This window comes from Scyliorhinus canicula, chromosome 9 (assembly GCF_902713615.1).
Source record: "Scyliorhinus canicula chromosome 9, sScyCan1.1, whole genome shotgun sequence".
In the NCBI taxonomy this organism is placed as follows: domain Eukaryota; kingdom Metazoa; phylum Chordata; class Chondrichthyes; order Carcharhiniformes; family Scyliorhinidae; genus Scyliorhinus; species Scyliorhinus canicula.
In genome coordinates, this window is record NC_052154.1 from 147941836 (window position 1) to 147969806 (window position 27971).

The 27971-nt window shown below is 43.6% G+C and overlaps 1 protein-coding gene and 1 long non-coding RNA gene across 7 annotated transcripts in view; one reads left to right on the forward strand and one right to left on the reverse strand.

The window, feature by feature from the left end:
- Nucleotides 1–681: 681 nt before the first annotated feature.
- LOC119971008 lies at nucleotides 682–3339 on the forward strand. The gene is made up of 3 exons (XR_005461718.1): nucleotides 682–770; nucleotides 896–966; nucleotides 3263–3339. It is a non-coding gene; the product is annotated as an uncharacterized LOC119971008 (long non-coding RNA).
- A 7063-nt stretch (nucleotides 3340–10402) lies between these two features.
- mapk8ip1b (mitogen-activated protein kinase 8 interacting protein 1b) overlaps nucleotides 10403–27971 on the reverse strand; it is a 227162-nt gene continuing 209593 nt past the window's right edge. For all 6 annotated transcript variants that reach the window (XM_038807886.1, XM_038807884.1, XM_038807883.1 and 3 more), the window contains 4 exons: nucleotides 24685–24804; nucleotides 14723–14793; nucleotides 12266–12364; nucleotides 10403–10967 (listed from right to left, as the gene is read on the reverse strand). In XM_038807886.1, the coding sequence (XP_038663814.1) occupies nucleotides 10895–10967; nucleotides 12266–12364; nucleotides 14723–14793; nucleotides 24685–24804 (363 nt within the window). In that variant the 3' untranslated portion in view covers nucleotides 10403–10894. The remainder of the gene's footprint in view (nucleotides 10968–12265; nucleotides 12365–14722; nucleotides 14794–24684; nucleotides 24805–27971) is intronic.

Below are 27971 nucleotides of genomic sequence, written 5' to 3' on the forward strand. Positions count from 1 at the left end.
CAGATCTACTTTCCTATTAACTGTATTATTAATGTGTAATGATTTAATGGCTGCCCTTGTCGATATGTTTTAATGACTGTGTAAAACTACTACTTATTTCTTGTATGGTACCTTAAAAGTAAAGAGGGAGGGATGTTATATATGTGGGTTGTTGTTGTGCTGTTGCATGGTCACTTTGAGAGTCTAGTCACAGCCATCTAATAAACATCTGTTGATCATTGCGTTCCACCCCACGTGCTTCAGCATTCCATTCTTTTACCCTACAAGTACAATACACACCAACTTCGATACAATAGTAGTTAAAGGATTGTTTTTGAATACAAGTCTTTACTTGACCATTATCTCACTTCGTTTTTAAACGCCAATACATCAGTGGGCGTGTATTTTATCATGGTGGCATACTTAAAAATAAAACTTAAGTCAATCCTTTGGAAAAAAAACAAACTTTTATGCATCACAAAGAGTGACATCATAATTGCATATACAATTATGTTCTGGTGATCATCTTTTCAAATGATTCTATTTAAAGTTTGAACGTCACTTTCCTGGGCAGTATTTTATTTGTGTTGATATTATATTGTGTGTGAAATATTGTAATTTAATGCCCTTGTTAGTTAACTCTTGTATATATTTTGATTCTAAACTCACTTTAAAGGAATAATGAGTGCTCACATTCCTAAAAAACACAATTGTTTAAAGAGACTTTGTCTCAACTGTCTCTTACTTCTGGCGATTCTTTTTGATGCAGGTGAAATGGTCACACTGAAACGGTACGCTATCAGTGTTTGTAGGAATCAATTATATCTAATGTCTATTGACCAAAGATTAAAGTTACATGGAATGGTGTAGAACTCACCTAATTTATGTGCTATTTATTTCTCCATTTCACTATCAGAGTGAAGAAAGAAAGTATTGGGAATGTAATGGAGTTGAATCGACCAAGAGAGCACTTTGGATATTTAGATGGTAAAGTCAACTTTTGCTTCCTTTCATTTTTGTTGTGCCTCTCATGACCTCAGGATGTCACAAAGCATTTACAGCCAATGATGTATTTTTGAAGTGTCGTCAACTCTGTAATGTAGGAAACATGGCACCAATCAGCACACAGCAACCTCCCACAAACAACAATGAGATAATGACCAAATAATCTGTTTTTCAAGATATTAGTTAGGGGATAAATATTGGCCAGACCAGGTAACCACCTCTCTGAATTAGTCCATTCCCCTATCCGCATTCCCCTATCAGAATAGGTATGGGCGATGGCACAGTGGTTAGCATTGCTGCCTCACAGCACCAGGGACCGGGGTGCAATTCCGGCCTTGTGTGGAGTTTGCATGTTCTCCCCATGTCTGTGTGGGCTTCCTCCGGTTTCTACCCACAGTCTAAACATGGGCGCATTAGATGGATTGGCTCTACAAAATTTCCCTTAGAGTCCGGGGATGTGAAGGTTAAGTTATGAGGATAGGGAAATGGACCTGGGTAGTGATCTTTCGAAAGGTCGGTGCTGACTTTATGGGCCAAGTGAGCAGTTCAGATATCATACCGGGGTGGCACGGTGGTGCAGTGATTAGCATTGCTGCTCATGGCGCCGAGGTCCTGGGTTCGAACCCAGCCCACTGTCCGTGTGTAGGTTACACATTCTCCCCGTGAGTCTCATGCCCCCAACCCAAAGATGTACAAGGTAGGTGGATTGGCCATGCTAATTTGCCCCTTAATTCAAACAATTAAAGTACAAAAATATTCCCTGGGGGAAAATTTATTATTAATCACTAACAGATCACCTAGGTCATTGCTTCATCAATAGCTCAGCTGGGTAAGGCAGTATCTCAAACAGATCAGGAAGTTCACCAGTTAGTGCTAAGTTACGTCATCTCAGCTATGGGGCAAAGTAGCCAGAGATACATGCTTCTGAACACATTGCACTGCAAAGCCGAGCACTTCACCACAAGAGGAGAAATACACCTGGATCAGTAATCGAAAAGTTCCAGGTCTGACTGAATGTATAGATGAAAAACATAGATTTGTGAAAAGGCATTTTAAATGTGCCGGTGATTACCAGCACATATGATGTAGTGGTAACAACTTAGACCTGACTCAATAAAGAGAAGATTGGATACTTAACATTCCTCGGTACAAGGACCAAGAAGAATAGGAAAGGAAATAAAAGGAGGATAGGTACCAAACAGCAGGGCTAAAAATACAGAAGCCTGTGCCATGAATATCAGAGAAAAGACCAAGGGAAATACATAGAAATGCGTGAGACGGAAGATTGAAAGACATGAGCTGGGATGTAGACGAGGTCAGCGGTTGAGCATGAAAAGGCCATGAGCAGGGAATCTATACGGGGAGGAGTGAAGTTTGCAGACAAAGGAAAATGTACATCAATCATTGAACATAAATATTTCTGAGTTACTAATAAATTTTAAAAGCAGGAATGTGCAAGCCGTGTACTATTCTATCATGTGCTTAAACCACTGCAGTCACTGCAAATTCAATGAGAAGGGTTTCACTTTCTCACACTTTTGCTTGTGAAATGTGTTTTACAAAATATGGAAATATTCCTTTTTTGACATGGCTTGAGCCTTCATGCTGTATGACATTCCCAAGGGGTAAGGATGGCATTTTTTCTTCTGACTTCCTTGACATCTTTAATTAAATGAGACAAGATTATTTTTCACAATCTTACGTTTTCAACAATTCCCTTCCCAAAATATTGCCTGGGCTGCGAAATCTTTCTGATTTTGTGTCAGGAATTCTGCTTTGTCACTAATGCAAGATGTCTCTGAAAGCACTTTGAGGAAATCCGTTGCTTGCTGACCATTTGCTGGGGAGACAGTGGAGTTGTGGTATTGTCACTGGGCAGAGACCTAAAGACTTGGGTTCGAATCCCACCATGGCAGATGGTGAAACTTGAATTCAATAAAAATCTGGAATTAAAAGTCTAATGGTGACCATGAAAACTTTGTTGTAAAACCCATGACTCATCTGCTTCACTGATGACCCTCAAGGTAGAAAATCCTTACCTGGTCTGGCCTGTATGTCACCAACAGCAACGTGGTTGACTCTTCAATGGCCTAGAAAGCCACTCACTCAGTTGAAAGGCAATTAGTCCAAACGGTCCAGCTGAATATGTGACCTATGAGGCCCCCTGATATGGGAATGTCAACAATCCATGTTGGCTGATAATTCCAGGAATCTATCTCAACACTGCCACAGAAAATATCTTAATCTATGAAACAATGACCCTTTGTTTGATTTTCAGAGTATGGCATAAAACCAATGATTCCCAAGCTAAGGAAGCAACAAAGGAAAGCTCCATCATTGTTCCTAAGAAATGCTGGTCGTAGCAAAAGGGATGATCCAGACCCCGATGATTTTTATGATTATTTTAGATAACTACTAGCGTCAAAACATTTATAATTTATTCTGTAGCTATTTAATAAAGCATGAAATTCGAAAACTCTGCAGACATTATGAATATGAAACTAAAGTAAAAGTATATTTTTAGGACATAAGGATAGGTAATGTGTTTTACTTCATTGTCTGGAAATAAATACATCTTCAAGTCTAGTTTTCTTTTATCTTCCCCCTCTTGAGCTTGCTGATTCCAAAGATAGTTCAGTTCCAAAGTACAAAGTGCCCACAATCATCTCACCCAACAGATTATGCCATATTTATGAATGTGTTAAAAAAACAAATGAATGTTGGCAGGATATCTGACCATTAGAGGGCTTATCACAGCCACTGCAAACATGTTCGCACATTCAGTTTCCAGCATTCATCACTGGATAGTAATTGGGATCAAATTTGCCCCTTCCCATCCATCCCTCTCACAACTATTTGTTGTTCCACAGACCTGGGAACTGAAGCTGGAGCCTCCTCCTCTGCACTCTGCAGCTATTCATGGCTTTGTCCACAGGCCCATCGTTGGAGCAAAATATAGATTTACTATCCATAAATTGTATAACTTTGAGAGGGATGGTGTCCAGATCATTTAATTTATCTCCAACATTTTCACAAGAATATCGTTAAGTTGAGATGTCAATAAAGCCTTACCCCAGTGAAGATTTTTTTGCAATATCCATCTTGTTTCACTCAGGATAACGTTTGAAATATCGTTGTTTTGATGTCCACAATCAGAACAAATTGCTAATTTCTGTCAGACATATCATCTTTCATGTCTCCACTTTAACTGAAGCTAAGGGAACAATAATAGGATGATCTCATCTGTCACTCTCCAACACAGATGATTATGTTCTTGGTAAACCCTGGCAGACTGATTGTGATCCACCTACTGAGGTGTAGCAAGTGAGATTATAGACGTGCAAGCCTTAAGATCAAATAGCATTTCTTTCATCAATAATCTATAAATGAATATATTTGTTACACATTTTCACATAATTTTAAGAACTGGTAGTATTGCATCGAACTGCCATATGGGTTGCCACTTCACTAAATTGAACAATAATTTATAAAATCTAAAGCATGGAGAGCATGATTATAACCTATTTTATTATAGAAGCTGAAAAGGACAGCACTTAATGTAATCCTCAAAATCAACTTATTATATTGAACCTAATGAACCAAACCAACGTAGACTAATACTTGAACTCAGTGATGTTATGTTTGTAGGACATAGTTGGATTGTTTAAATTTAGCAACCAAATTATCCTTGATGGGGATTCAGTTGAGAACCATGCCATTTGGGACATAGGTACAAGCAGTGCTTTAAGTAGCCATTCTGCATTAAGTTCATTCCTTGATACATTTGGGTAAGCAAAGAGTTAAATGGATCTTCACAATGAAGTCAGCAGAGCTGTTCCAACTCAATAGCCATTATCCTGGAAGGTCACATCAATGCAGTGACCTACTCTTCTATTTCAGAGGCTGAGTATACTGCTAAATATGTTTAGTTATTAACAGCATGTTCAGTGAATATGTTTATACTCCACAGTCCAGAAATTACACAGTTGGCTAGTAGCATGTAAATTACTTATCAATACTTTCTTCTTCTACCTCAATGCAAGTATTAATCATTTGGTAATTATGCCTTTTCTAGAACAATAGCCCAGGGAAAGATTTGAAGGCAGACTTCTTGTCCAGTTATCAAGTTGGCAAAGGAATGCTCCTGACCTGAACTGGATATTGGAAGTCTGTCCAAACGTGTTTGAACCTGAAGTGTTCCCTTTCTTTCTTCACTCTGTCCATCACCCTGGGATAGCTGGTTCGCCACTCAGTGAACGCAATACACTTGGAAACTGGAAATAAAATTATGCACACCCGAGTAAGGGCAAAACAGCAATCAGTATTAGCTACTCTCATTCTATGATCTCCAGCAATACAAATCCCTCTCTGGGTCCAGTGCTGTGTTTCTCATTCCCATAGGAAATTCAGTAGAAACATCTTCACCAAAGAGTGGTGAGAATGTAGGACTCACTTCAACTGGGATTGTTTGAAGCAAATAATGTAATATAATATAGGGAGAAGGAAATGGAGTGTTACGATATATTTAGATGAGAAAAGATGAAAGGGAGGTTAGAGTGAAGATGAAACATTCTCATTAACTGTTAGACCCATTTCCGCACTATATCCTATGTAATGTAGTGTCATTCCACTGGGTGATTCTTATGAAGTGAGAGAATCTGCATAATGACATCCTTGAAGTACCAGCTTGGCTCAGCCAGGGACAGCTACTGTCTGCAATTGGGGAATGTTTCTCTATAATGTGCTGCTTAAAAATGCAACCTGTGCAGAAACATTGCAGTAATAATACCTGCATATTGGAGGCATTTAAAATGCTGAGGCTGAGTCCAAAGGAAGTCGAACTCCAGAGTCTTGAGAGACTATTCCAGGCTGGCAATTCAGTGAAGTACTGAAACAAAGTGCTGCACTATCAGTATTACCATCATTTGAAAGAAATGTTAAACTGAGGTCTTGTCTGCCCTTTCAAATGGCTATGTAAGATCCACTTCTCTATTTCAAAGTATGGGTGTTCTCTCAGTCTCCTGACCAACATTTACTCCTCAATCAACATCAGAAACAGATGATCGGGTCCTTTTTTCACACTTGGTGGGAGACTGCTGTGCACAAATTGATTTGCCACGTTTTATTAATTACAACAGTAATTGTTCTTCAAAAGTACTCCAATTTGCAGTAAAGTACTTTGAGATGTCTGGAGTTCACGAAGGGAGCTTTATAAGTGTAATTCTTTCTCATTCCCTCTTATTCAGTAACCCGCTAACTTGAGGATGACCCTGCCAACAGTAAAGGGATACAGATTCATGGTAGATGTGTGTGGTCATGGCTATGCAAGGGACTATATGATATATATTGTCAGCCGCAAACCTCATGTAATCATGTTGCTGGGTGGGGGAGGAGTATCTCCTGTTAATCTCTCTGGCATTGCCAATTTTTCCATCTCTCACCTAAAGGGCAACTTGTGATGACAACTTGTGGTCTAGCCAGCAAAGCTCATATCCCATAAATGAATTTCATCACCATATAATTGTAGAGCAATTCCTGTCTAGATCCAGGCAGTTAAAGAGGAAACTCCATCTATTGGTTGGTGAGTCTAGGACGAGGGAGCATAATTTAAAGAATAAGTGGGTCGGTGCAGACCCGATGGGCCGAATGGCCTCCTTCTGCACTATATGTTCTATGTTCTAATAGAGCGATTACATTACATAGGATATACCTTTCATAAATGAACTTAAGAAACACTTCTCAATGCAATTGATGAGTACCAGAATGAAACTGTCTTTTTAAAAAAATTTGTTCTTGGGATGTGGGCGTCGCTGGCTGAGCTAGCATTTGTTGCCCATCCCTAAATGCCCTTGAATGGAGTGGCTTGCTAGACCATTTCAGTGGGGGGCAGTTAAGAGGCAACTGCATCGTTGTGTGGATCTGGAGTCACATCGGCCAGACCGGTTAAGGATGGCAGATTTCCCCTTCCCTCAGGGACATTAGTGAACCCGATGGGATTTTACAACAATCGGCAATGGTTTCATGGCGTCATTAGACTTTTAATTCCAGATTTTTATTGAATACAAATTTCACCATCTGCCATGATGGGATACGAACTCAGGACCCCAAAGCATTACCCTGGATCTTTGGATTACTAGTCCAGTGACAATACCACTACGCTACCACCTCTCCATTGATGCGAGATTAATTGTAAATTTTAATCCAGGTTGATAGGTTTCTGTTATTCAAGGTATTAATTGATATGAGGCAAAGGTGGATTGCACATCCACACTCGTGGCGGAAAGAACCAGCAGGGTAAAATGATCTTCCTGTTCCAAATTGTTAATTAGTTATAGTTTTGAGGTTTGACACCATTGGGGAGTGAGAAAGAAAATGGGTTAATCATTTTGGCTCAAGTGGATATGAATCATCACCACAGACTTGATGAGCCAAATGGCCCATTGTTTGTGCTGGAATATTCTATGATTCTACAAGCACTCATGGAATTTCCCGGTCCCACCGACGGTGCATCCCTGCCTCGGGTTTCCCAGCCACAAGGGGTGCATTAAACGGGAAATCCCTTTGACAACGGCGGGGCCAGAAGTTCCCGCTAGCGGGCCGCCTCCACTGCTGAAAAAACGCGGCTGCTTACACAGAAAATCCCGCCCTACATCTCTCTTTATGATAGCAACAGGAATGTGCCTTTGTGATATGACAACTTGCCTTTATATCTCACTTTATACCCACCAACACAGCTCAGGGCACTCAGGAGGAGATGCAACGGTCACAGTGAGAAACAGGAAATGGGACAATGGATTAGCCCTACTTCACCATCTCAACACAACAAAACATTTTTTGGAGTTAGGCTAGAATTTTCTTCTTGCTCTTGGCCAAGCTTTTAGTTACCTATTCAAATATCGCCTTGTGTAGCTTGATGTCAAATTGTATTTGGGTAATTACTTCTGTGAAGAGCCTTGGGGTGCTTTGCTATGTTAAAGTTGCTGTATAAATGCAATTTGTTGCTGTTCCTTCAAACAAAAAGTGTTTATTTTCCAATTTAGACAGAAGATTTGATATCATCCATAAGACCATAAGACATAGGAGCAGAATTAGGCCACTCGGCCCATCGAGTCTGCTCCGCCATTCAATCGTGGCTGATATTTTCTCATCCCCATTCTCCTGCCTTCTCCCCATAACCCTTGATCTCCTTATTAATCTAGAACCTATCTATCTCTGTCTTAAATAAACTCAATGATTTGGCCACCACAGCCTTCTGCGGCAAAGCGTTCCACAAATTCACCACCATCTAGCTGAAGAAATTCCTCCTCATCTCTGTTTTACAGGATCGTCCCTTTAGTCTGTGATGGTGTCCTCAGGTTCTAGCTTGTCCTACAAGTGGAAACGTCCTCTCCATATCCACTCTATCCAGGCCTCGCAGTACTCTGTTACCTTCAATAAGATCCCCCCTCATTCTTCTAAACATCAACAAGTACAGACCCAGAGTCCTCAACCGTTCCTCATAGGACAAGTTCTTCATTCCCATCACCGCACTTCACACTTCAAACTGTGCTAGACTGTGTGAAACAATTTGCTGACTTTCTGCTCTGCAGCCATCAATATACAAGGATCTGATAATCCAAAAGCTTCACCAAGCAGCAATTAAATTCTGACTGATCCCATCTTTTAAACCAGAGATTACAACTATTTACCAGCAGCCCCAAGAAACTGGACAGCAATGCTTGTGCAGTTGTTTTCAAGGGGCAGGTCAAAGTAATCAGCAAGCATCAACAATGTTCCATAACTCAGACTGCTCACAAAAAATGCCACAGCAGATCTGTTGATTTTAAGGTTGGAAACTCTCCAGGATTGCCTGGGAATCTCTAGGAATTAATAGATTAACCTCCAGGAAACTGCAGTCAGCAAAATCCAGAAGAAACATTATCAAGGGACCTTAAGCATAAATGGTGTCTTTTTTTATTCTCTTTGAACACTTATTGTTGAATAAATATTGGAGATGGTGGTGGTGGGGGGTTACTAACAAGTCATGGTTAATCCAATTGGGTAAGAGAGTTTATTCCCTTTCTAATTGGCTGTAGGATTAAGGCAGTGGTGCCTGAAGGGCGGGCAAATGTGGCAGGGGAATTGGAAGTAGGAGGTCATGTGATGAAATCGGTATACTCAACCCAGAGTTGACCAGCCTCGTTAATCTGTATTAAAATTTGTAACTATTGCCAGGTCTACACTTTCAAGGGCCACAACAGGTCTAAAAGGCTAGAGATCAAAAGTGATTGTGCAGTCGCAGGGCACTGCTGGGAGCCGAGATGGAGATGTCTCTGACTTGTGACAAAATATCAGCTGCAAAAAATCTGAATATGATTGAAAACAAAATGACTAAAATAACTAAAAGGGCAAGTGTGCAAAGAAATAGTTAATGCGCCAATCTATGGTTTTCATAGAAAAATGGCACCCCACCCATCACCTTAAAACATTAACTCCCGCCACCAAAGTACAATGGCAGCAGTGTGTACCATCTATAAGATCCACTGCAGAAGTTCACCAAGGCTCCTTGAACAGCACCTACCAAACCGTTAACTTCTACCACCTAGAGCACCAACTCCCGCAAGTTCCCTTGCGAGTCACTCACCATCGCTGGGTCAAAATCCTGGAATTACCTTCCTAACAGCACTGTGGGTGTACCTCCACAACATGGACTTCTGCGGTTCAAGGCAGCAGCTCACCACTACCTTCTCAAGGACAATTAGGGGTGGGCGCTGAATGCTAGCCTCACCAGCGACACCCACATCATGTGAAAGAATAATAAAAAAAAGACTGGATGTAAGAATTTTAATCTTCGACTCACAATCCTAGGTAATAAGTACAGAATTTGACATTTTCAGCCATTCCAATTGCCTTAATTGTTAACAGATGCAATCAAGAAAAGTGAATCTCAAATCAGCTATTCCAGAATCCCATTTAATGAAACAAAATTTAACTCACTGAATCACTACTGACTCAGTGCCCCTAACTATATTGCATGTGGTATTACACTCCTGTGAGTAGATAAAGAACTGATTAGCTTGATGTCACCCACGATGTCCTGTGTCATTCAATGACACCTGGGCCGGAATTTTCCATCCATTGCCATTCACTTTTCCCGCCAGCAGCGCAGCCCCGCCCACAGGTTTATGTGCGGCAGGAGGTGGCTTCAATGGGAAATCCCATTGACAACCGGTGGGAAGAGAGAATCCTGCCACCAGTGAATGGCGCGCCGCCAAGAAACCCCGTGGCTGGGGGAACGGAGAATCCAGCCCCTGTTCTTCTTCTTCTTGGTTGGGGGGGTGGGAGGGGGGGGGGGGGGGGGGGGGGGTGGATAATTGTGCAGATTTTCTTTTTAGGGAACACTTGGCTGTGGTGCAAAGAAGCAGAGTGGAGAAGAAGGTGCTGTCATCAAACCTTTAAATAAACCATGTTGTACACTTCATGAACAAAGTTTAAGAACTTTACACACAACACTATTAATGAATACAGTGTAACATCATTGTTACAATGAATCTTGTAACTCCCCAGTGCTTTGGGGCCATTCTGTCCTGGCATTTTACCAGATTTAAATCCTGGCCCATCACACCAAATATGTATCAAATGCATCACGAGTGGTGTTAAGAAGCAAGCAGTTGAGTTGTTTCGCCACGAACCGATGGAACACGAGTTGGGACTGGATTTGCAGAGAATAGGGATATGAGGCGCAAACTGATGGAGGACAATGTCAATCTGTGTAGCATGTCTAAAAGTAGCAATTGGTAAAATGTTTCAATTGAGATGCTGCATAGTTTTGGATCATGATAAAGGGCCTCTGGCACAGTATGTTCATGCATCATGAAGAGTTTGAGGAGGAGACTGAGGAGTTCAGAGCAGCACCGCAGCTCAGAGGCATCTACTCCAGATAGATGTCTTCTGTTGGACAGGTGTATTCAACATATTCTTTGTAGAATAGCTGGAAGGCCCTCCTGTAAAAAAGGGAAAGAAATATACTTAACATCAAATGGCTTGCTCAAATATCTCAACGTCATTTTATCATACAAGGTCCGAGATCTTTGCTTAAAACATGCGATGGCTGAGTCAATTCATCTCTAAAGATTTGGGGGTAGAGGAAAACAGTTTCTATAACATGTACCAACAACTTGGGCCGAAAACAATAAGATGAATTTTGCAATAATGGATTCCATGTGGGAGGGAAGAATTATGAACTTTGCACCATGGCTGATAACCAGGTGGAGTGATTCATTCCCACAACGCCCAACCCCCGTCACGTTTCCGCAGCAGTATAAATAGTCATCTTTTGTACTTGTACCTCTGTGATTATTTATGTTGGCAAAGGCTGTGCATGGATCTGTTTTCATGACTAAGACTGACAGAATTTTGTTTGGTGGGGTAGGGGTATCAAGGCATGTCGACAAAGGAGCTGGTTAACAGAGTTGAGGAACAAATCGGCCATGATCTAATCATCAGAGAATTTCAGAACAGGCATGAAGGGCTGAATGGCCTCCTGCCTCTCTGATGTTCCAACTAACATAACATAAATGATAAGATTTACAGCATGGAAACAGGCCCTGTGGCCCAAGGCAAAAGTTCATTGGATGTAAAGATTACACATATAAATTATGTACCTACCTAGGTCTCACCTAAAATTGGCTTTGTTTTATATAATGCTTTTAACACCTGATCGGTGTAAGCGGGGAGGATGACCAAAAACAAGGGTTTTCAGGCGGTGAAATCTTAAAACCTCAGTGCCGAAAGAAACCATTTGGCCCATCGTGCATATGCCTTTTTTTCAGAAACGTGTATTCTTCCCTTTTAAAGGGAATAATAGATACTGCTTTCATGCCTGGTTCCGTTAGGCCATTCCATGTCCTAACACCCTACTGCTCGAGAAAAGTTCTCATACCTTCTCTGCTTGTAAAGGCCTTTGATTTATGAGCTGCGCTGATCTGCAGAAAATAAAAGTTCTTATTTCCTCTATTGACTTCACTAACTGCTCTGGGAACGTCAGCCTAGATTTTTGTGCTCAAGTCTCTAGAGTGGGACTATGAACCTACAGCTCTGTGATTCAAGAGGTGAGAACGCTATCAATGGAACTAAGGCTCACACTGAAAGAGGGGGAGAATGGGTTGAGGACAAGATGGCACTTGTTGATTGTCCAAACTGCACTCCCATTTGAATACAGTGGCCCACTGGTAGCATGGGATCAGTGAACCTATCCCTCTTTCTTTCTGCAAAGTAGAGTTTTATAGGGAGAAGTACATACCCTACTGATTCTGCTATTGGTTTAGTTGAATCCTCAGAGACAAACACATGGGAAGCAAATCGAGGATCTGAAGGATGTTTGGTAATAAATCCAAAATATCTGGAAAGAGAAAAGAAATGCAGCAGGAAGGCAACACTGATTTTTCAATCAAATCACAGAAGCATACAGTACACAAGGAGGCTGCTCGGCCCATCGGGCCTGCACCAGCTCTTTCAATGCGTTACCCAATTAATCCCACTCCCCTGCTCTTGTCCCAGGACCCTGCAAATCTCTCCTTTTCAAATATCTATCCAGTTCCCTTTGCAAACTTAACTGTTGAATCTGCTTCCGCCTCCATTTCGGGTCGAGAATTCCAGGTCGTAACAACTTGCTGTGTTAAAAAGAAAACCTCCTAATCCCCTCCCTGTTCTTTTTGCCAATGATTTTCCATCTGTGTTCTCTCGTCAATGACCCTCCTGCCAATGAAAAACATTTTCTCCTTACCTACACTGAAAAACCCTTCATGACCTGAAACACCTCTAATAAATCACCCTGTAATCTTCTCTGCTCTAAGGAAAACAAGCCCAGTTTCACTGGTCTCTCCAGGTAACTACAGGATTATAGAATAGCGTACCGCTGCAATTCAGCCCAAGAAGCCTCTTTCAATGAGCAGTCCAGTTAGTCTCACCCTTTCCCCACATCGTTACAATTCTTCTCCTTCAAATATCTATCTAATCTTCTTCCAAAGGTTAATATTGAATCTGTTTCCACCATTCTATTAGGTCCTAACTATTAATTACATCAAAAAAACCTTTCATACAGGTATCACCTGATTCTTCCACCATTTACCGTAAACTTGTGTCCTCTGACGCTCAAACCCTCGAAACAGTTTCTCTTTACTTATTCTATCTCACCATTTCAAGATTTTAAATATCTCTATTAAATCTCCTCCACCTTTTCTACTCTCAAGAATAATTCCAGCTCCTCCACTCTGTCCAAGTAACTGTATTCCCATAGACCCATAACCAATCCAGCAAATCTCCTCTGCAACTTCTCGAAAGCCACCTTGCCCCTATTTATATGAAACTAGGCAGCAATATTTTGCAGACAGTTATTATTGTGAGAGCCTCATTATTTCCAGGCCCATTCTTTTGTTACTTAACTATTCCAATGCTCACTGGTCAGGCTCCAGGCGATCTTCCAGCTGCCAAAATCTTGACCTATTCCAAGACTCAGCTAATTGTTTCTCAACTTGGACCAGGTTGCTAGGCTACTTCACAAGGCAGTTAAGAGTCAACCATGTTGGTGTGGGACTGGCTTGATATAAAGGACAGAGAGTGTAAGGGTGGGCAGCATGGTAGCCTTGTGGATAGCACAATTGCTTCACAGCTCCAGGGTCCCAGGTTCGATTCCGGCTTGGGTCACTGTCTGTGTCGAGTCTGCACATCCTCCCCATGTGTGCGTGGGTTTCCTCCGGGTGCTCCGGTTTCCTCCCACAGTCCAAAAGATGTGCAGGTTAGGTGGATTGGCCATGATAAATTGCCCTTAGTGTCCAAAATTGCCCTTAGTGTTGGGTGGGGTTACTGGGTTATGGGGATAAGGTGGAGGTGTTGACCTTGGGTAGGGTGCTCTTTCCAAGAGCCGGTGCAGACTCGATGGGCCAAATGGCCTCCTTCTGCACTGTAAATTCTATGATAACTAATGATATCACTGGCCAACACTGGTGAGGTAGGGGAATTTCAACAACGATCCAACAGCTCGAGGATAACTTTCACTCATATCACCTTTACTTCCACATTTTTTTAAAATGAATTTAACTGACCAAAGTGCTACACTGCAATGTAAACTAATGTTCAACTGGATTATTAATTTCAGCTTGCTCAATGACTATTCCAGCCAAACAACAACTTCACTGTTGTACCCAATGAGTGGACAACAGCTGGAGACTGTGTGGGTTTGCTGGCGATGCTTTACATGGTTGGGTAGCCAGATGGTGCGTTCCGTCCTGGCCCGCACATGAAGTACCAGGTGCTCTATTAGCTCCTATGAACTGGTGCCCTGCCGAGAATTGTACCTTCAGGAGATAAGCAGAGAAGGTTACTCAAGTGCTTCCTCCCCCTCATCTTTGGGAACCAGTTTAGCATTTAGTCATCATTGTTTTCTGAACAGAATGACTGGAGCCAGGAACATACCGAGATAGGAAATCAGGGTTGCAAGGCCAAATCCAAACACTCTATTGCAACATTACGTTATAGCAACTGGTGCAGCAATAACTTGCATTTATACAGTGTCTTTATTTAACACAATAAACATCTGAGATAGGGGAGATAATAGGTTCAAGACATCAAGGTTTTCCAGGAAATAGGATGCCCTTTCTTGTCCTGGTGACTGGTATTCATTGAGATTACCTCAGTCTCATCGATATCAGCATTGATCTCTGGTCGTTAAGTGAATGTTAAACTCCATGATAGGACTTACTTGGCATTCTTTGGATGATACCCGCAGAATGAAACATTCTTCAGCTGAAAGAAGTGACTGCATTTACTGGCCTGTCATGTAACAACAGATAGGAGGAGAATTAATTCAAAGAAAATGACATACTATGCTTGCGCCATTTATACAGTAGCAAATTTATGATTTTGAACAATATTTTAAAAATTAAACAATAACAAACTCATCCATGATATTACCTCATGATAAGTCACACAATATTTGTTCCTCATCTAAATCAGTAATAAATATTGTGAATAGCTCAGGTCCTAGTACCGATCCCTGCAGTACCCCACCAGTCACTGCCTGCCAATTTGAAAAAGACCTACTAATTCCTACTCTTTGTTTCCTTTCTGCCAACCAGTTTTCTATCCATCAAAATACACGATCCCTTATCCCATGCACTTTAATTTTACACGCTAGTCTCTCATATAAGACTTTGTCAAAAGCCTTCTGAAAGGCTAAATCACTTACATTAACTGGTTTGTGGACCCCCGTCTTGACCAATCTCAATTCTGCCTTGACTTTAGGCCTGGCGTACTGTACTGACCTAGCCGTTAAGCATATTGCTTGGATCTGCCCTTAATCTTCATCTCGACTGAGATCTCTTGCATGCTTTCCAGCTCTCCATTAAAGATTATTGGATGTTTCTTTAAAATCATCGGACTCCAACACGAGATTCTCCTCAGCCTAGTTTAGCTAAGACTACAAGATATAGGAGCAGAATTTGGGCATTCAGCCCATTGGGTCCGCTCCATCATTCAATCATTGCTTGATTCTTTCCAGCCAGGTTCTCCCCATTAGGGTTGGATAGTTACCTTTAACGATGTGCAGGGACAAGTCTGTGGTCTGTCCATTTAGATGCACATCTACATTGATACAGCCGCTGAATGGAACCCAGCATAGGTTTTTAGTATCATCTTTGAGGGTTTTAAGGCAAAATGTTTCTCTTGGCACACAGTTTCTGGTACCAACAAAACTGCTACTCCAGTGTCCACCTCCGTTTTCCCTAGCTGTCCGCCCAGTAACGATTTGTTGTTCTTGCAATGGCCAGTACGTTCAATGACCTCAGAGCATCGCCGGAGGTCGGCGTGAATCCCGCCCCCGCTGTCCTCCGAATTCTCCGCTCCCCCCAAAAAACGCCCTGGTGTGAATCGCGCCGTCAGCCTCGGAGAATGGTGGGGACCGGTGTGACTCAATGGGCCCCGTGGCCGCCCGAATTCTCTGGGACGCGATGGGCTGAAGTCCCGGCCGTTTAATGAGGGTCATAGAGATCATAGAATTTACAGTGAAGAAGGAGGCCATTTGACCCATCGAGTCTGCACCGACTCTTGGAAAGAGCACCCTACCCAAGCCCACACCACCGTATCCCCATAACCTAGTAACCCCACTCAACCAACACCAAGGGCAATTTTGGACACTAAGGGCAATTTAGCATGGCCAATCCACCTAACCTGCACATCTTTTGGACTGTGTGAGGAAACCGGAGCACCCGGAGGAAACCCACGCACACACTTGGAGAACGTGCAGACTCCACACAGACAGTGACCCAGCCAGGAATCGAACCTGGGACCCTGGAGCTGTGAAACATTTGTGCTAATCACTATGCTACCGTGCTGCCCACCAGCATAAATCAAGATAGGTCCCTACCGGCGGGACCCAGCTCCGTGGGCGGCCTCCAGGGTTCTCCGGGGGGGGGCGGGGATCCGGCCCCGGGAGGTGCCCCCACGGTGGCCTGGCCCACAATCGGGGCCCACCGATCCACGGGTGGGCCTGTGCCGTGGGGGCACTCTATTGTTCCGCACCGGCGGCTGTAGCAGTCCGCCATTGCCGGTGTAGAAACGAAGCCCTCTGCGCATGCGCGGGGATGACGCCAGCACACGCTGTTCCCGTGTATGCGCCAACTCGCGCTGGCCGGCGGAGGCCCTTCGGCACCGGTTGGCATGGCGTCAAGCTCTTCCCCGCCGGCTGGCGGGGCGTAAACCACTCCGGGGCGGGCCTAGCCCCTGAAGGTGTGGAGGATTCCGCACCTTTGGGGCAGCCCGACGCCGGAGTCGTTCATGCCACTCCATCCCGCCGGAGTTGCCCGCCCCGCCGATTATGGAAGAATCCCGCCCCTTGTGTCACCTCATTGTGACTTTGCTCCTTTTTTGTGACCGTTTTATATTACATGGATCCTTTTCACTCTATTCAGTTTTGCATTTGATACACTTGGTTCTTGTTTGGAATTGTTTCTTTCACGAACACGCACATTTGATTTTCTCCTTTCTATCACAATTCCTGCATTTTGCATTTTTGGTACCAGTTTTTGCACATCAGTGACAATTTTGAACCTGCGCCTGTGCTCAGGTCTCCTGACATTTTATAGATTCTAGTGCTCAAACTTAATTGTTGGGCTTCCTTGGCTGCTAATTCCATAGAGATCACAACTTCTAAAGCCTTCTTTAGGTTTAAGTTGCTTGCTTTTCCCAGCCATTTTTGGATAGCTTTGCTTTTCAACCCATGCGCCACTTTTTCTCTAATGGTGGTCATTCACAGTATCTTCAAATTCACATCATTCAGCTAGCTTCTTCAAAGTGTCTACGAACTAGGTGATTGATTCACTTTCTTGTTGGTTACGTCTATGGAATCTGAATCTCTCAGTGATGACCAGAGGTTTCGGTGAGAAGTGGCCCTCCAATATCTCCAAAATCTCATCATAGGATTTCAAGCCTAGTTTTTCTGATTGCACCAGACTCGCAGGAGATTGAATGTTTCTTCCCCATTGCACACAGGAAAGTTGGGACAACAATGTCTGACACAATTTTATTTACTTGGACAAAGTAATCAAATCCTTCAGTACATGAGCTCAGTATTCTCACCACATGATTCCATGGAGCCAAAATTCCCACTATTTCTCCTATGGAAAGAGCCCGCATAGACATGATGTGCCATAAAGTATTGAGCACCACCTTGCTTCAGGTTTTATAACACCCCCAGCTCTAAACTATTGTTTCAGGGTACTTGCTACACACAGTGCTCCCTGTACTGTTCCAGATGTTTCCAGGCAGAGCACATGGCGAGCTTCTTTCTGTTGTTGTTTTCTCTGAAATCTACATTTGAATTTTGGTTCCTTTGATGGCTGCTACCAATATTTGGCATCCCTCGTCGCTAGCTTTGGTGAAGCAAAGTTTTAGTTTATTAATTCTTTTCAGATGTCTGCATACAGATTGACAATATTTCTAGATTTTATTTTACTTCTCTGGTAGACTACCTGCGTGGTGCCAGTTTTCTTTTTTTAAAAGGAGAGGCTTGCAGACCACAAAGGTACAAACAAGAGCTTTATTGGAAAGGTGTTTGCTCTACAGGCTATGAGGATAGACTCAGCATTTGTCTGCATAAATGGCTGTTAATATCATCAATACATCAAGTGTTCGGACTCTTAAAGTGACCTAGTTCTAATGAGGAATGGACATGAATAACAACAGTATTATTCTGCTGCTAAGTTGCAACATCAGCAATGATCGTATCGAATGGCAGAGTGGGCTCGAGGGGCTGAATTGCCTATTCCTGCTCCTAGTTCTAATGTTCTTACCTTCTAACATTGTTTAATCCAGGCAATCCTCCAAAACATGAGGCAAATCAAAATTTAACTGCAGCAAATAAGGGAAGTTTGTAAACTGGTGTGTGCTAAACAATTTCTAGCACCAGTTTAGAAGAAACCAACATGGTTTTTGTTTATTATCATGCTGTGAAATATGACATCTGAAGTCTGGATACATTTCTATGGAGATTCTGGAGTTGTTACATCCTGTTTAGAGATGTATTGCAAGGGCCACTGATCTACAATGCCTGAATGAATAAAATGATACCACATGATCTATCATTGTGATATTTTTAAACTCAAAGTTCCATTATTGTGAAGAGTTTCATTTTGCTGGTATGTTTAACATAATGTTGGATATAAAAGGAATGTTGGTTGATATCGTTCTGCAGTCAGCAGCTGCTGCTGTCAATAGTCTAGTTGAGTGGGCACAGAAGTGGCAATTGGAACTCGATCCAGAACTCAATCCGGTAAAGTGGGAGGGAATGTATTTGCAGAGTGCGAATAAAGCAAGGGAATACTCAATAAACAGGAAGATATTGAGCGGGGTTGAGAAGTGACAGACTTTGGAGTGCACATCCACAGGTCCTTGAAAGTGGCAGGACAGGTAAGTAAGGTGGTCAAAAAAGCATATGGAATGCTTTCCTTTACTGGGTGAGGTATTGAATACAAAAGCAAGGATGTAATGATTGAACTGTATAAAACACTGGCTAGGTCACAGCTGAAATTTTGCGTACAGTTCTGGTCACCAAAGCCATGATTGTGCGCTGGAATTTGGCCCAGGCACAAACGGCCACATGGCCGCAAAACATTGCGAGAACCAGAAAATGAGACTGGTGCGCACAGGTAAGTATAGCCCCAGGAGGGAGGGGGACGTGCCCAAGGAGAACCTTGGCACTGCCACTGGCACCTTGGAGCTCCATTTGATTGTGGTGGGGGGGGGGGGGGGGGGCATTACAAGGATTGTTTTGGTGCAAATTACAAGAATATTGGTGCAAATTACAAGAATATTGCCAAGGCTTGAAAATTGGAGCTATGAGAAAGTATTGGACGAGGCTAGGGTTGATTTCCTCAGAACTGAGGTGGTTAAGGGGCGCCCTAATTGTACAAAATACAAAGTGTCTAATTAGGGTCGACAGGAAAGAATTACTTACCCTAGATGATGGGCCAATTACCAAGGGCATAGACGTAAGGTGATCGGTAAAAGGACGAGAGGGGAACATGAGGAAAACCTTTTTTCACCCAGGTGGGTGTCTGGAATTTGCTGCCAAAGTTGGTGGTTGAAACTGAATTCCTCAACTCATTTAAAGGGGACCTTGATCTGCATCTGAAGTACTGTAACCTGCCAGGCTATGGACCAGGTGCTGGAAAATGGGATTAAAATGAGCTAGTTTAATTTTTCTAATTTTTGGCTGTGCAGATATGATGGACTGAATGGCCTCTTTCTGCACTGTAACCTTTCTATTGTTCTATGGGATTAATATGAAATGAATGATTGGTAAGATTCAAAACAAAATTCATGAAACATAAAGATCAAGAGTTTATTTGAATAGTTTTACATCAATGTGGAGATTTCTAAAAGTATATTTATTGAAGTTTCACATTTTAACAACTAATGCAACAAAACCACAGGAATGGTACAGCTCAACAAGAAAAAAAGCCTCAACATACATGAATACAGATGGAAACAGGAGAACAGAAATACAGCTGGCTCAATACAATCATTAGACCAAACTTGACATCTCCATGTGCACCACCAGAGAACAAGGGAGAAAAGGAGAATGCCATGAAAACATGGCAAAATGGTGCACACCTTCCCATGCGGTGACTGCTCGCAACGACCTTATGCTTCAGCATAAGTATTTTGTGCCATGTTAGAGCACATACCAGAGCATATCTCCCTCAACTCCAGCAGCCCAACAAGCACCAATGACACACCGCAATTTCCTCCCCTTGGGTAACAGACCCGTCTATACTCCAGCAGGAACTAATCATGGATTATTTATACCCACCATAGCAAAAAAGGAAAAATACAAAGAAAAAACATGAGAATCCAGTTCTAAAAGGATGTTATACATGTACCACACAACACAACATAACCCCAACTTCAGATACAGAATAGAAGGATTGTCATTTCACATATTTATGCAGAGGACTAGCGGCTATAGATTTGGTTTATGGTCAGTGCCGTCAGCGTCCACCAACAAACTACTTGAAAAGGGTTAACAAAAAAAAAGAGAACACCAGGAGCAGAAGGTCACAGGGTAAAAGAGGGCCAGGACCCAACCAAGCAAAGTACTCCTCTGGCAAATGGCCACCATCTATTTATGAAAATTAGAAAAAAAACTGCTCGTTCAGACAAGGAAACGTCTGAAATGTAAGGGTGCGGGGGGGGGGGACACAGGATGACAACCACAGTACAGGACTCAGCTCAATCCCAGGAAAAGAGGCCTCTGTCAACCAAGGATATTCAAACACAGCAAATGAAAAACCCAGCCTCTCAAAACATCCCAAATAAGTGTTTTCAAGAAGGTACATCCCAAGCATAAGGTGGCAACAGGATACCAATCCGAGCACCGGACGTGGCCTAATCCAGCACACTGCGCCACACAGGAATCAGTACCCCCAAGACACACGAAGACCGGTCACTCAGCATCACGACCACACACAGGACAATGCACCAACTCCACTAACACTAGAAAGATCACATCAGCCTCAACCGGGGGACCCTACGACTGAGGGGAACCACCATCAAGAGAATAATCTGATGTCTTGGGAGAGGGATCGATTCCCTCTCCCTCTCTGGTCTGATCAGGGAACCCCCACTCCCGCCACTTCCATAATCCATTGAACCGAACCAGTGTTTATAATAGTATAGTGCTCGCCCAGGTGAACAGAAAAATACCCCCGTAAAGGAGGAACGGCCGATCTAGCCCAGGAACATTAGCCACAGACCAGCACTGTATGCCATTGTGAAGAGGGTATTACACAACAAGACAGCACTGCCTCAACAGAGACAGAGACGCTGCCTCCCCATGAGGAGACGGCTCAGGAAACCACTGTACAAGGCCCCTTAGAGGAGGGCGGCTAACTCTCCCATCAAGGCTACCCCCAAACCGAAGAAGGGCTCCAACAATGTACAGGCACGGCATACAGACTCTCACTTCAACAATTTTAACAAGGATTAAATAACCCCACCCTGGCATGCGCCTCTACTCATTTCTAAATAAACACCAATCTCAAGGAAGAATCAGAAGAAATCCAGTCCTCTCCAGGATATATGATATATCCGGGCCCTCAAAGCTAGGAGCACAGATACTCAAAATTCAAAGTAATTAAAAAAAACAAAAAAACTCAATACAATTAGCTTTAACTAGGGATTATCCATTGTGGCGCTAACAATTGCACACAAAGACTCGAATTAGTACAAGAGAGGCTTTATTACAGCGAGATGTTATTCCTTCGGCTGCAGCTGTAGATTGGCATCTCAGGGAAACTTATGAATATTTATACTGCTCCCTGTGGGCGGAGCTAGCCGGCATGGGCTTACCGGAAAATCTGTAATACAGGTATTGTCATACATCCCCTAATGCAAGCATACACATATATACAGTGGTAGAGATCGCCACATCCTTAGTCCTAGTAACTAAATCTACCACCCACCTCCACAACAACCATCCACCCATCACCCGCCATGGCTCCACTCATCTTCATGGTAAACAAGATAAGGGGTCTCTAAAATGCACTCATTTCTCATAACTGCAAGCGTTATAGCACATACAAAACCAGGAGTAAGACTGGTCACAAGGCACATAACCGATCAATACGAATTTTGCTAAAACAGGATAACAGAAGACCCTTGCCGTCGTGATCGCATTTTGCCCACCCTTGTCAGGAGAAAAGACAACAAGAAACCAACAGCATAATCACAAGGAGCAAAGGCCAGGATTATTGATGAGCTTCAGGATAATAACACCATCTACGTTGCTTGGAAAGGCCAAAGCTATGATAGGATCATCGAACAACCCTCAGGATCTCTCAAAAGCGCCTTCACCCATGCCATTGTCCCGACACCCATTCAACTGGGAACTTAGTCCCTGGCTGGGGGTGGGGGGGATGACTCAACAAAACCAGCCACCTCCAAACCCTCACCACGAGCATCAAGAACAGGATAATGTAAGACCAGTGTCCAGGGTCCCAACCGACTCCAGGCCTCGAAGAATGGATACAATGTGCTTCGTTGAACCTAATGCGCCCAGCCTCCAAATCAACACTGCTAAAGCATGGCAGCCAATTTCCAAACTCAATCAGGCATTCCCCTCCCATATTTCGCAAGAGGCCAGGCTCACAAACACTCCTTGTCTGGCATCAACTTCACGAGTGTCAAACTAGACGACACACCATGCAGCGGTTTTCTATGAAACAAAGGTGGGCCCCCACCAGGGAAATTGCTCTATCAAATACCAGGATTCTCTTCTGAGCTTCCACCATTCTCTGCTTACCAAAGCAAGCACCAATGACCTGCACCTCAGAGCCGAGATCATCATCCAAAACATCATTCGCAATGGCAGACATCATCCAGGTGCAAACAGCACTGGAGGCATAGGCCCATTCACCAGCAAAACCGCCACTGCAAACTACATCCCACTCCAGCCAGCTCAATAAACGAGGATTCTCTCTGATTCAACTCAGCTCCCCGACACCAAATTTCAACCAGGAGCATCCAGGGACAAAGCACAAGACAAAAATCCCCCAAAAAAGATTATGGAATGTGCATTAGGATAAAATAAAGGATTAAAAGATGAGTAGGGCCAGAGCTTGCGAAAACGCAGCCGCTCCTGTACTCACATCACGTGACCCCCAATGTGGAGATTTTTGAATAAAGTGAATAAATGGGAAGTATATACTTCACAGAATTATAGAATATCACAGCAAAGAAGGAAGCCATTGGGAACATAAAGTCTTCCTTGGTCTCTCTGAAGAACAATCCAGTTATTCCCATTCTCTTGCTTGTTCCCTAAATCCCCACAATTTTAGTCTCTCAAATACTTATGCAATTTTCTTTTGAAAGTTACTATTGAATCTGTATCAACCACTTTATCAGCCAATACGTTCCAAGTCCTAATAATGTGTCACGTAAAAAGGATTTCACTCATGTCCTCGGTTTCTTTTGCCAACCACATTAAATATGTCTCCTCTGGTTATTGACCCTTGAGCCATTGGAAACATGTTCTCTTTTCAAACTCTATCTGAAACCTTCAAGCTTTTAAAGATCTCTTTCAAATCTTCCCTTAATATATTTGCTCGAAGGAGATCCACCCCAGTTTCTCTAGCTTGTCTATGTAGTTGTAATCCCTAATCCCTGGAATCATTCCAGTGAGTCTCATCTGTAAACTCTCCAAATTTTAACATTTATTAAAAATGTTACCTTTCTATGCAAGCACGTTCAACTTTCTCTACTCTAAATTTCCAAGTCTACCTTTATAGTGGAAGTTGTCTCGGGAAAGCTGTCATGCTAAATTCACACTTTGCCATCGCTTAAACTGCTGCTGTGCCACCAGAGATGGGTGAATTACAGTGCCATGTTTACAACGACTTTCCGATATAAACTTGGCATAGGAATTTGTACCAAATATGTAAAATAAGTACAGAATGGGTGACTATAAGACAGGAACTGATTCATTCTGCACAAAATAATCAGGCTTTCTTGATCACACTTTGCTGGTAACATGTCCCATATTAGGTAACAACATAACCTCTGACATGCTATAAGCACCACCATAGGAGATATGTTGGCAGAAGTTGTAGGGTTCTGTTTTTTCTAACTAGTTGATCTCATGTGGCATTACTCAGGTAGAGGCAAATGTAGCCTTCAGGTGAAGTTGGGTTCAAGAATCATTGAATCAAAATATGGTAACTGCAGAGAAAGAGGCCATTCTCGGCCTGTCTCCTCTGTGCCTGTTCTCTGCAAGAACAAATTCATTCCCCCTCCTTCCCCTTGTAGGCTTGTAAGTTTCTCTGCAGGTGCTTACCGATTCCCTTTTGAAAACCATCGTTAAATCGGCCTCCATCACACTCAGTCGGGACATTCTAGATTCTAACCATTCGCTGCGTTAAAGGTTTTCCTTCATGTCGTTGGAGGGAAAAATGGAACTTGGGTATGTAGATATAATTCAAGGCTTCCCCTGGGAGAAATGTGCAATTATGTCATAACAAGGTCATTTCCATTCTCAATGTGGAAATGGGAATTTCTAAAGGGAAAAATATTGACAGGGAGTGTACGTAGATGTGAAAGTTTTCTGTACTGTCAATTTTTGTGGTTCCACGAAGAAATTTTTGCAATCATTACAGACAAGTTATAAATTACCTTCTCATAGACTCCACACCCATCGAGTTGTATAGCTATTTTAATTCCTCGCATGCTGATCTCCAGCACACAGCTAGAAGGAGGGTTGAACTGGACAGTCAATCTTCTCGTTGTTGCAATCTGTTAAGAAGAAAGTAACAATTGATTAGACTTCACCAAATATAGAAGTTAATCCAGTGCCTGTTCCCTTATTTTTTCTCAATGTATTAGAACATAGAACATAGAACAGTACAGCACAGAACAGGCCCTTCGGCCCTCGATGTTGTGCCGAGCAATGATCACCCTACTCAAACCCACGTATCCACCCTATACCCGTAACCCAACAACCCCCCTTCTTAACCTTACTTTTTAGGACACTACGGGCAATTTAGCATGGCCAATCCACCTAACCCGCACATCTTTGGACTGTGGGAGGAAACCGGAGCACCCGGAGGAAACCCACGCACACACGGGGAGGACGTGCAGACTCCGCACAGACAGTGACCCAGCCGGGAATCGAACCTGGGACCCTGGAGCTGTGTAGCATTTATGCTAACCACCATGCTGCCCCATATTTAGATGCGCTTGAAGCCCAGCCAATATTTATTACCCCACCCAACATCACCAAAACACATGGGGCGGGATTCTCCCCTACCCGGCGTGATGGGGGTTCCCGGCGTAGGGGAGTGGCGCCAACCACTCCGGGGTCGGGCCTCCCCAAAGGTGGGGAATTCTCCGCACCTTTGGGGGCTAGCCCCGCGCCGGAGCGGTTGGCACCAGAAGACTGGCGCAAAAAACCGGCGCCAGCGGCCTTTCAGGCCCGCAGCCTCGCAGCGGGGCTGGCCGAAAGGCTTTCGCCTGTCGGGGATCCCCGATCGCGGGCCTGGCCACCGTGGGGGCACCCCCCGGGGTCCGATCGCCCCCCCCCCCCCCCCCCCCAGGACCCCGGGGGCCCGGTCGCGGCGCCGATCCCACCGTCACCAGAGGTGGTTCAAACCTCGGCGGCGGGAGAGGCCTCCCAGCGGCGGGACTTCGGCCCATCCAGGCTGGAGAATCGCCGCAGGGGCCCCGCCAATCGGAGTGGCGTGATTCCCGCCCCCGCCAATTCCCGGGTGGCGGAGAATCTCTGCCACAGCGGGAGCGGGATTTTCAGCAGCCCCAGGCGATTCTCCGACCCTGCTGGGGGTGGGAGAATTTCGCCCATGATCTGGTCAAATATTTCACTGCAGTTTGTGGGAGCATGCTAATTGTTTTCAATGGTGGCTACACTTCAAAAGTGCTCCATCGACTGCAAAGTGCTTTGGGAAGTCATGAGATCACGAAAGACACTATATAAATGGTTCATCCTTCTTTCTGTCAGCACATTTGATCTTGTTGAGGACCAACTCTACCATTTTCCCACTAAAGTCTCTATCCATTTTTAAAGGAATTTAATGCGCTGTATTTAATCACCCTTTCAACCATCCAAACCTGTGACACCATCTAGAAGGACAAGGGCACCACCTTCTCAAGGGCTATTAGGAATGGACAATAAATATTGCCCAGCCAGCCACATTCCATGAACGAATATATACTTTTAAAAATCACACTGCAGCTCTGGGTTCAAAGAAATAGTTCTAAGCATCCTTCATGAACCCTGCATGTCAGGATCCTGAATATGAACTGTATGGTTTTCCTGTCTAGATCTATATAGGATCGTGGAATCCTATGGCACAGGAAGCCATTTGAACCACTGTGCCTGTGGCAAATCAGTGAAAGAGTTATCCAATTTTTCCCAGTTCCCTGCAAACAGTCCTGCAAATGTCTCCTTTTCAACTATAAATCCAATGAAAGGAACTACCATTGAAGCTACTTCTATCACCTTTCCAGGCAGGGCATTCTGGATTTTTTAAAAAAAAATGTATTTTATTCCAAATTGCTTCAGTTAGAAAACATAAACAATGCAGGGAACATGCTCCCCACCTCATAATGTGGACAGGTTTTTCCCCCATTTGTCTCCACCCGCCCCCCCTCCCCCCCCCCCCCCCCCACCCACTCCCGCGCGAACAGCTCAAACGTGTCCACAAACAGCCTCCACTTTGCTTCACAGCCCTCCGCTGAACTCCTCAGTTCATATTTGACCTTTTCCAAATGGAGAAAGTCATACAAGTCTCCAAGCCAGGCCACCACCCCCAGCCTTTCCATCGAGACCTTCAGGGGTGCCACAGCCCCTTTAATGGCCTTCGATCTGTCCTACTGCATCTCTTTTCTTTGTTGATGGAACTCTTCCCTGAACGAGAACCGTCAACTGTTCCAACTGGAGCTTTCCAACCTGTACCGGCTCTTCCCCCTCCGTCATCCTTCCAATAACTTCTGTGCCATAGTTCTCTTCCAGCTCCTGGGCCAGCATTTTCACCTTCTTCTGCCGGGTTTGGTAACCACCAGATATGCCACACCCTGGGGGAATTTCTCCTCTAACCTTCAGCTGCACTTTTCCGTCAAAATCTCCCCCATTTCCAGGTAAAAAGCGCTCTTTTCTAGGCCTTCGAGCAGGAGCTGCCCTGTGTGCAACCACGCACACGCCACCGAAGTTGTGCATTCTAAATTATAGTAATATGCATTGTCCCTATTGTCTTTTGTCAAGCTGAACTCTTCAGCTACAGGAACTCACATGAAATGACAACTTCACTGTAGTGAACTATCTCAAGATTCTTCACAAGAAAGCAATGAGACAAGGGTGAAACAAGCTACGTAAGAGGATAAGACCATGGAAAGTAGGAGCAGGAAATGTCCATGCAGCCCCTTGAACCTGCTCTGCCATTCAATACGATCTTGACTGATTTTCAGCCTAAAGTCTGCTTTCCACCCCACGACTCATATTCCTCGATCCCCTGAAAAACCAAATATCTATCTATTCCAACCTTAAATATATTCAACCACGGAGCAATCACAACCCTCTGGGCTAGGGAATTCCAAAGATTCGCAAACATTTGAGTGAGAAAATATCTCCTCCTTTCAGTCCTAAATGATTGACCCATTATCCTGAGCTTGATGCAGTGTTGCAGATTTCCCAGCCAGAGAAACAACCTGGCAGCGTCTATCCTGTCAAATCTCTTCAGAATCTTCGAATGTCTCAATGAGATCACTTCTCATTCTTTGAAACTCCAGAAAAAAAGATGCAATTTACTCAGCGTCTCATCATAGTACAACTCTTTAACCCAGTAATTAATCCAGTGAACCTTCTCTGTACTGCTCCAATGCAAGTATATTCAACCTTAAATATGGTGACCACAACTAGGGACGGTACTCCAGGTGTGGTGTCACCATGC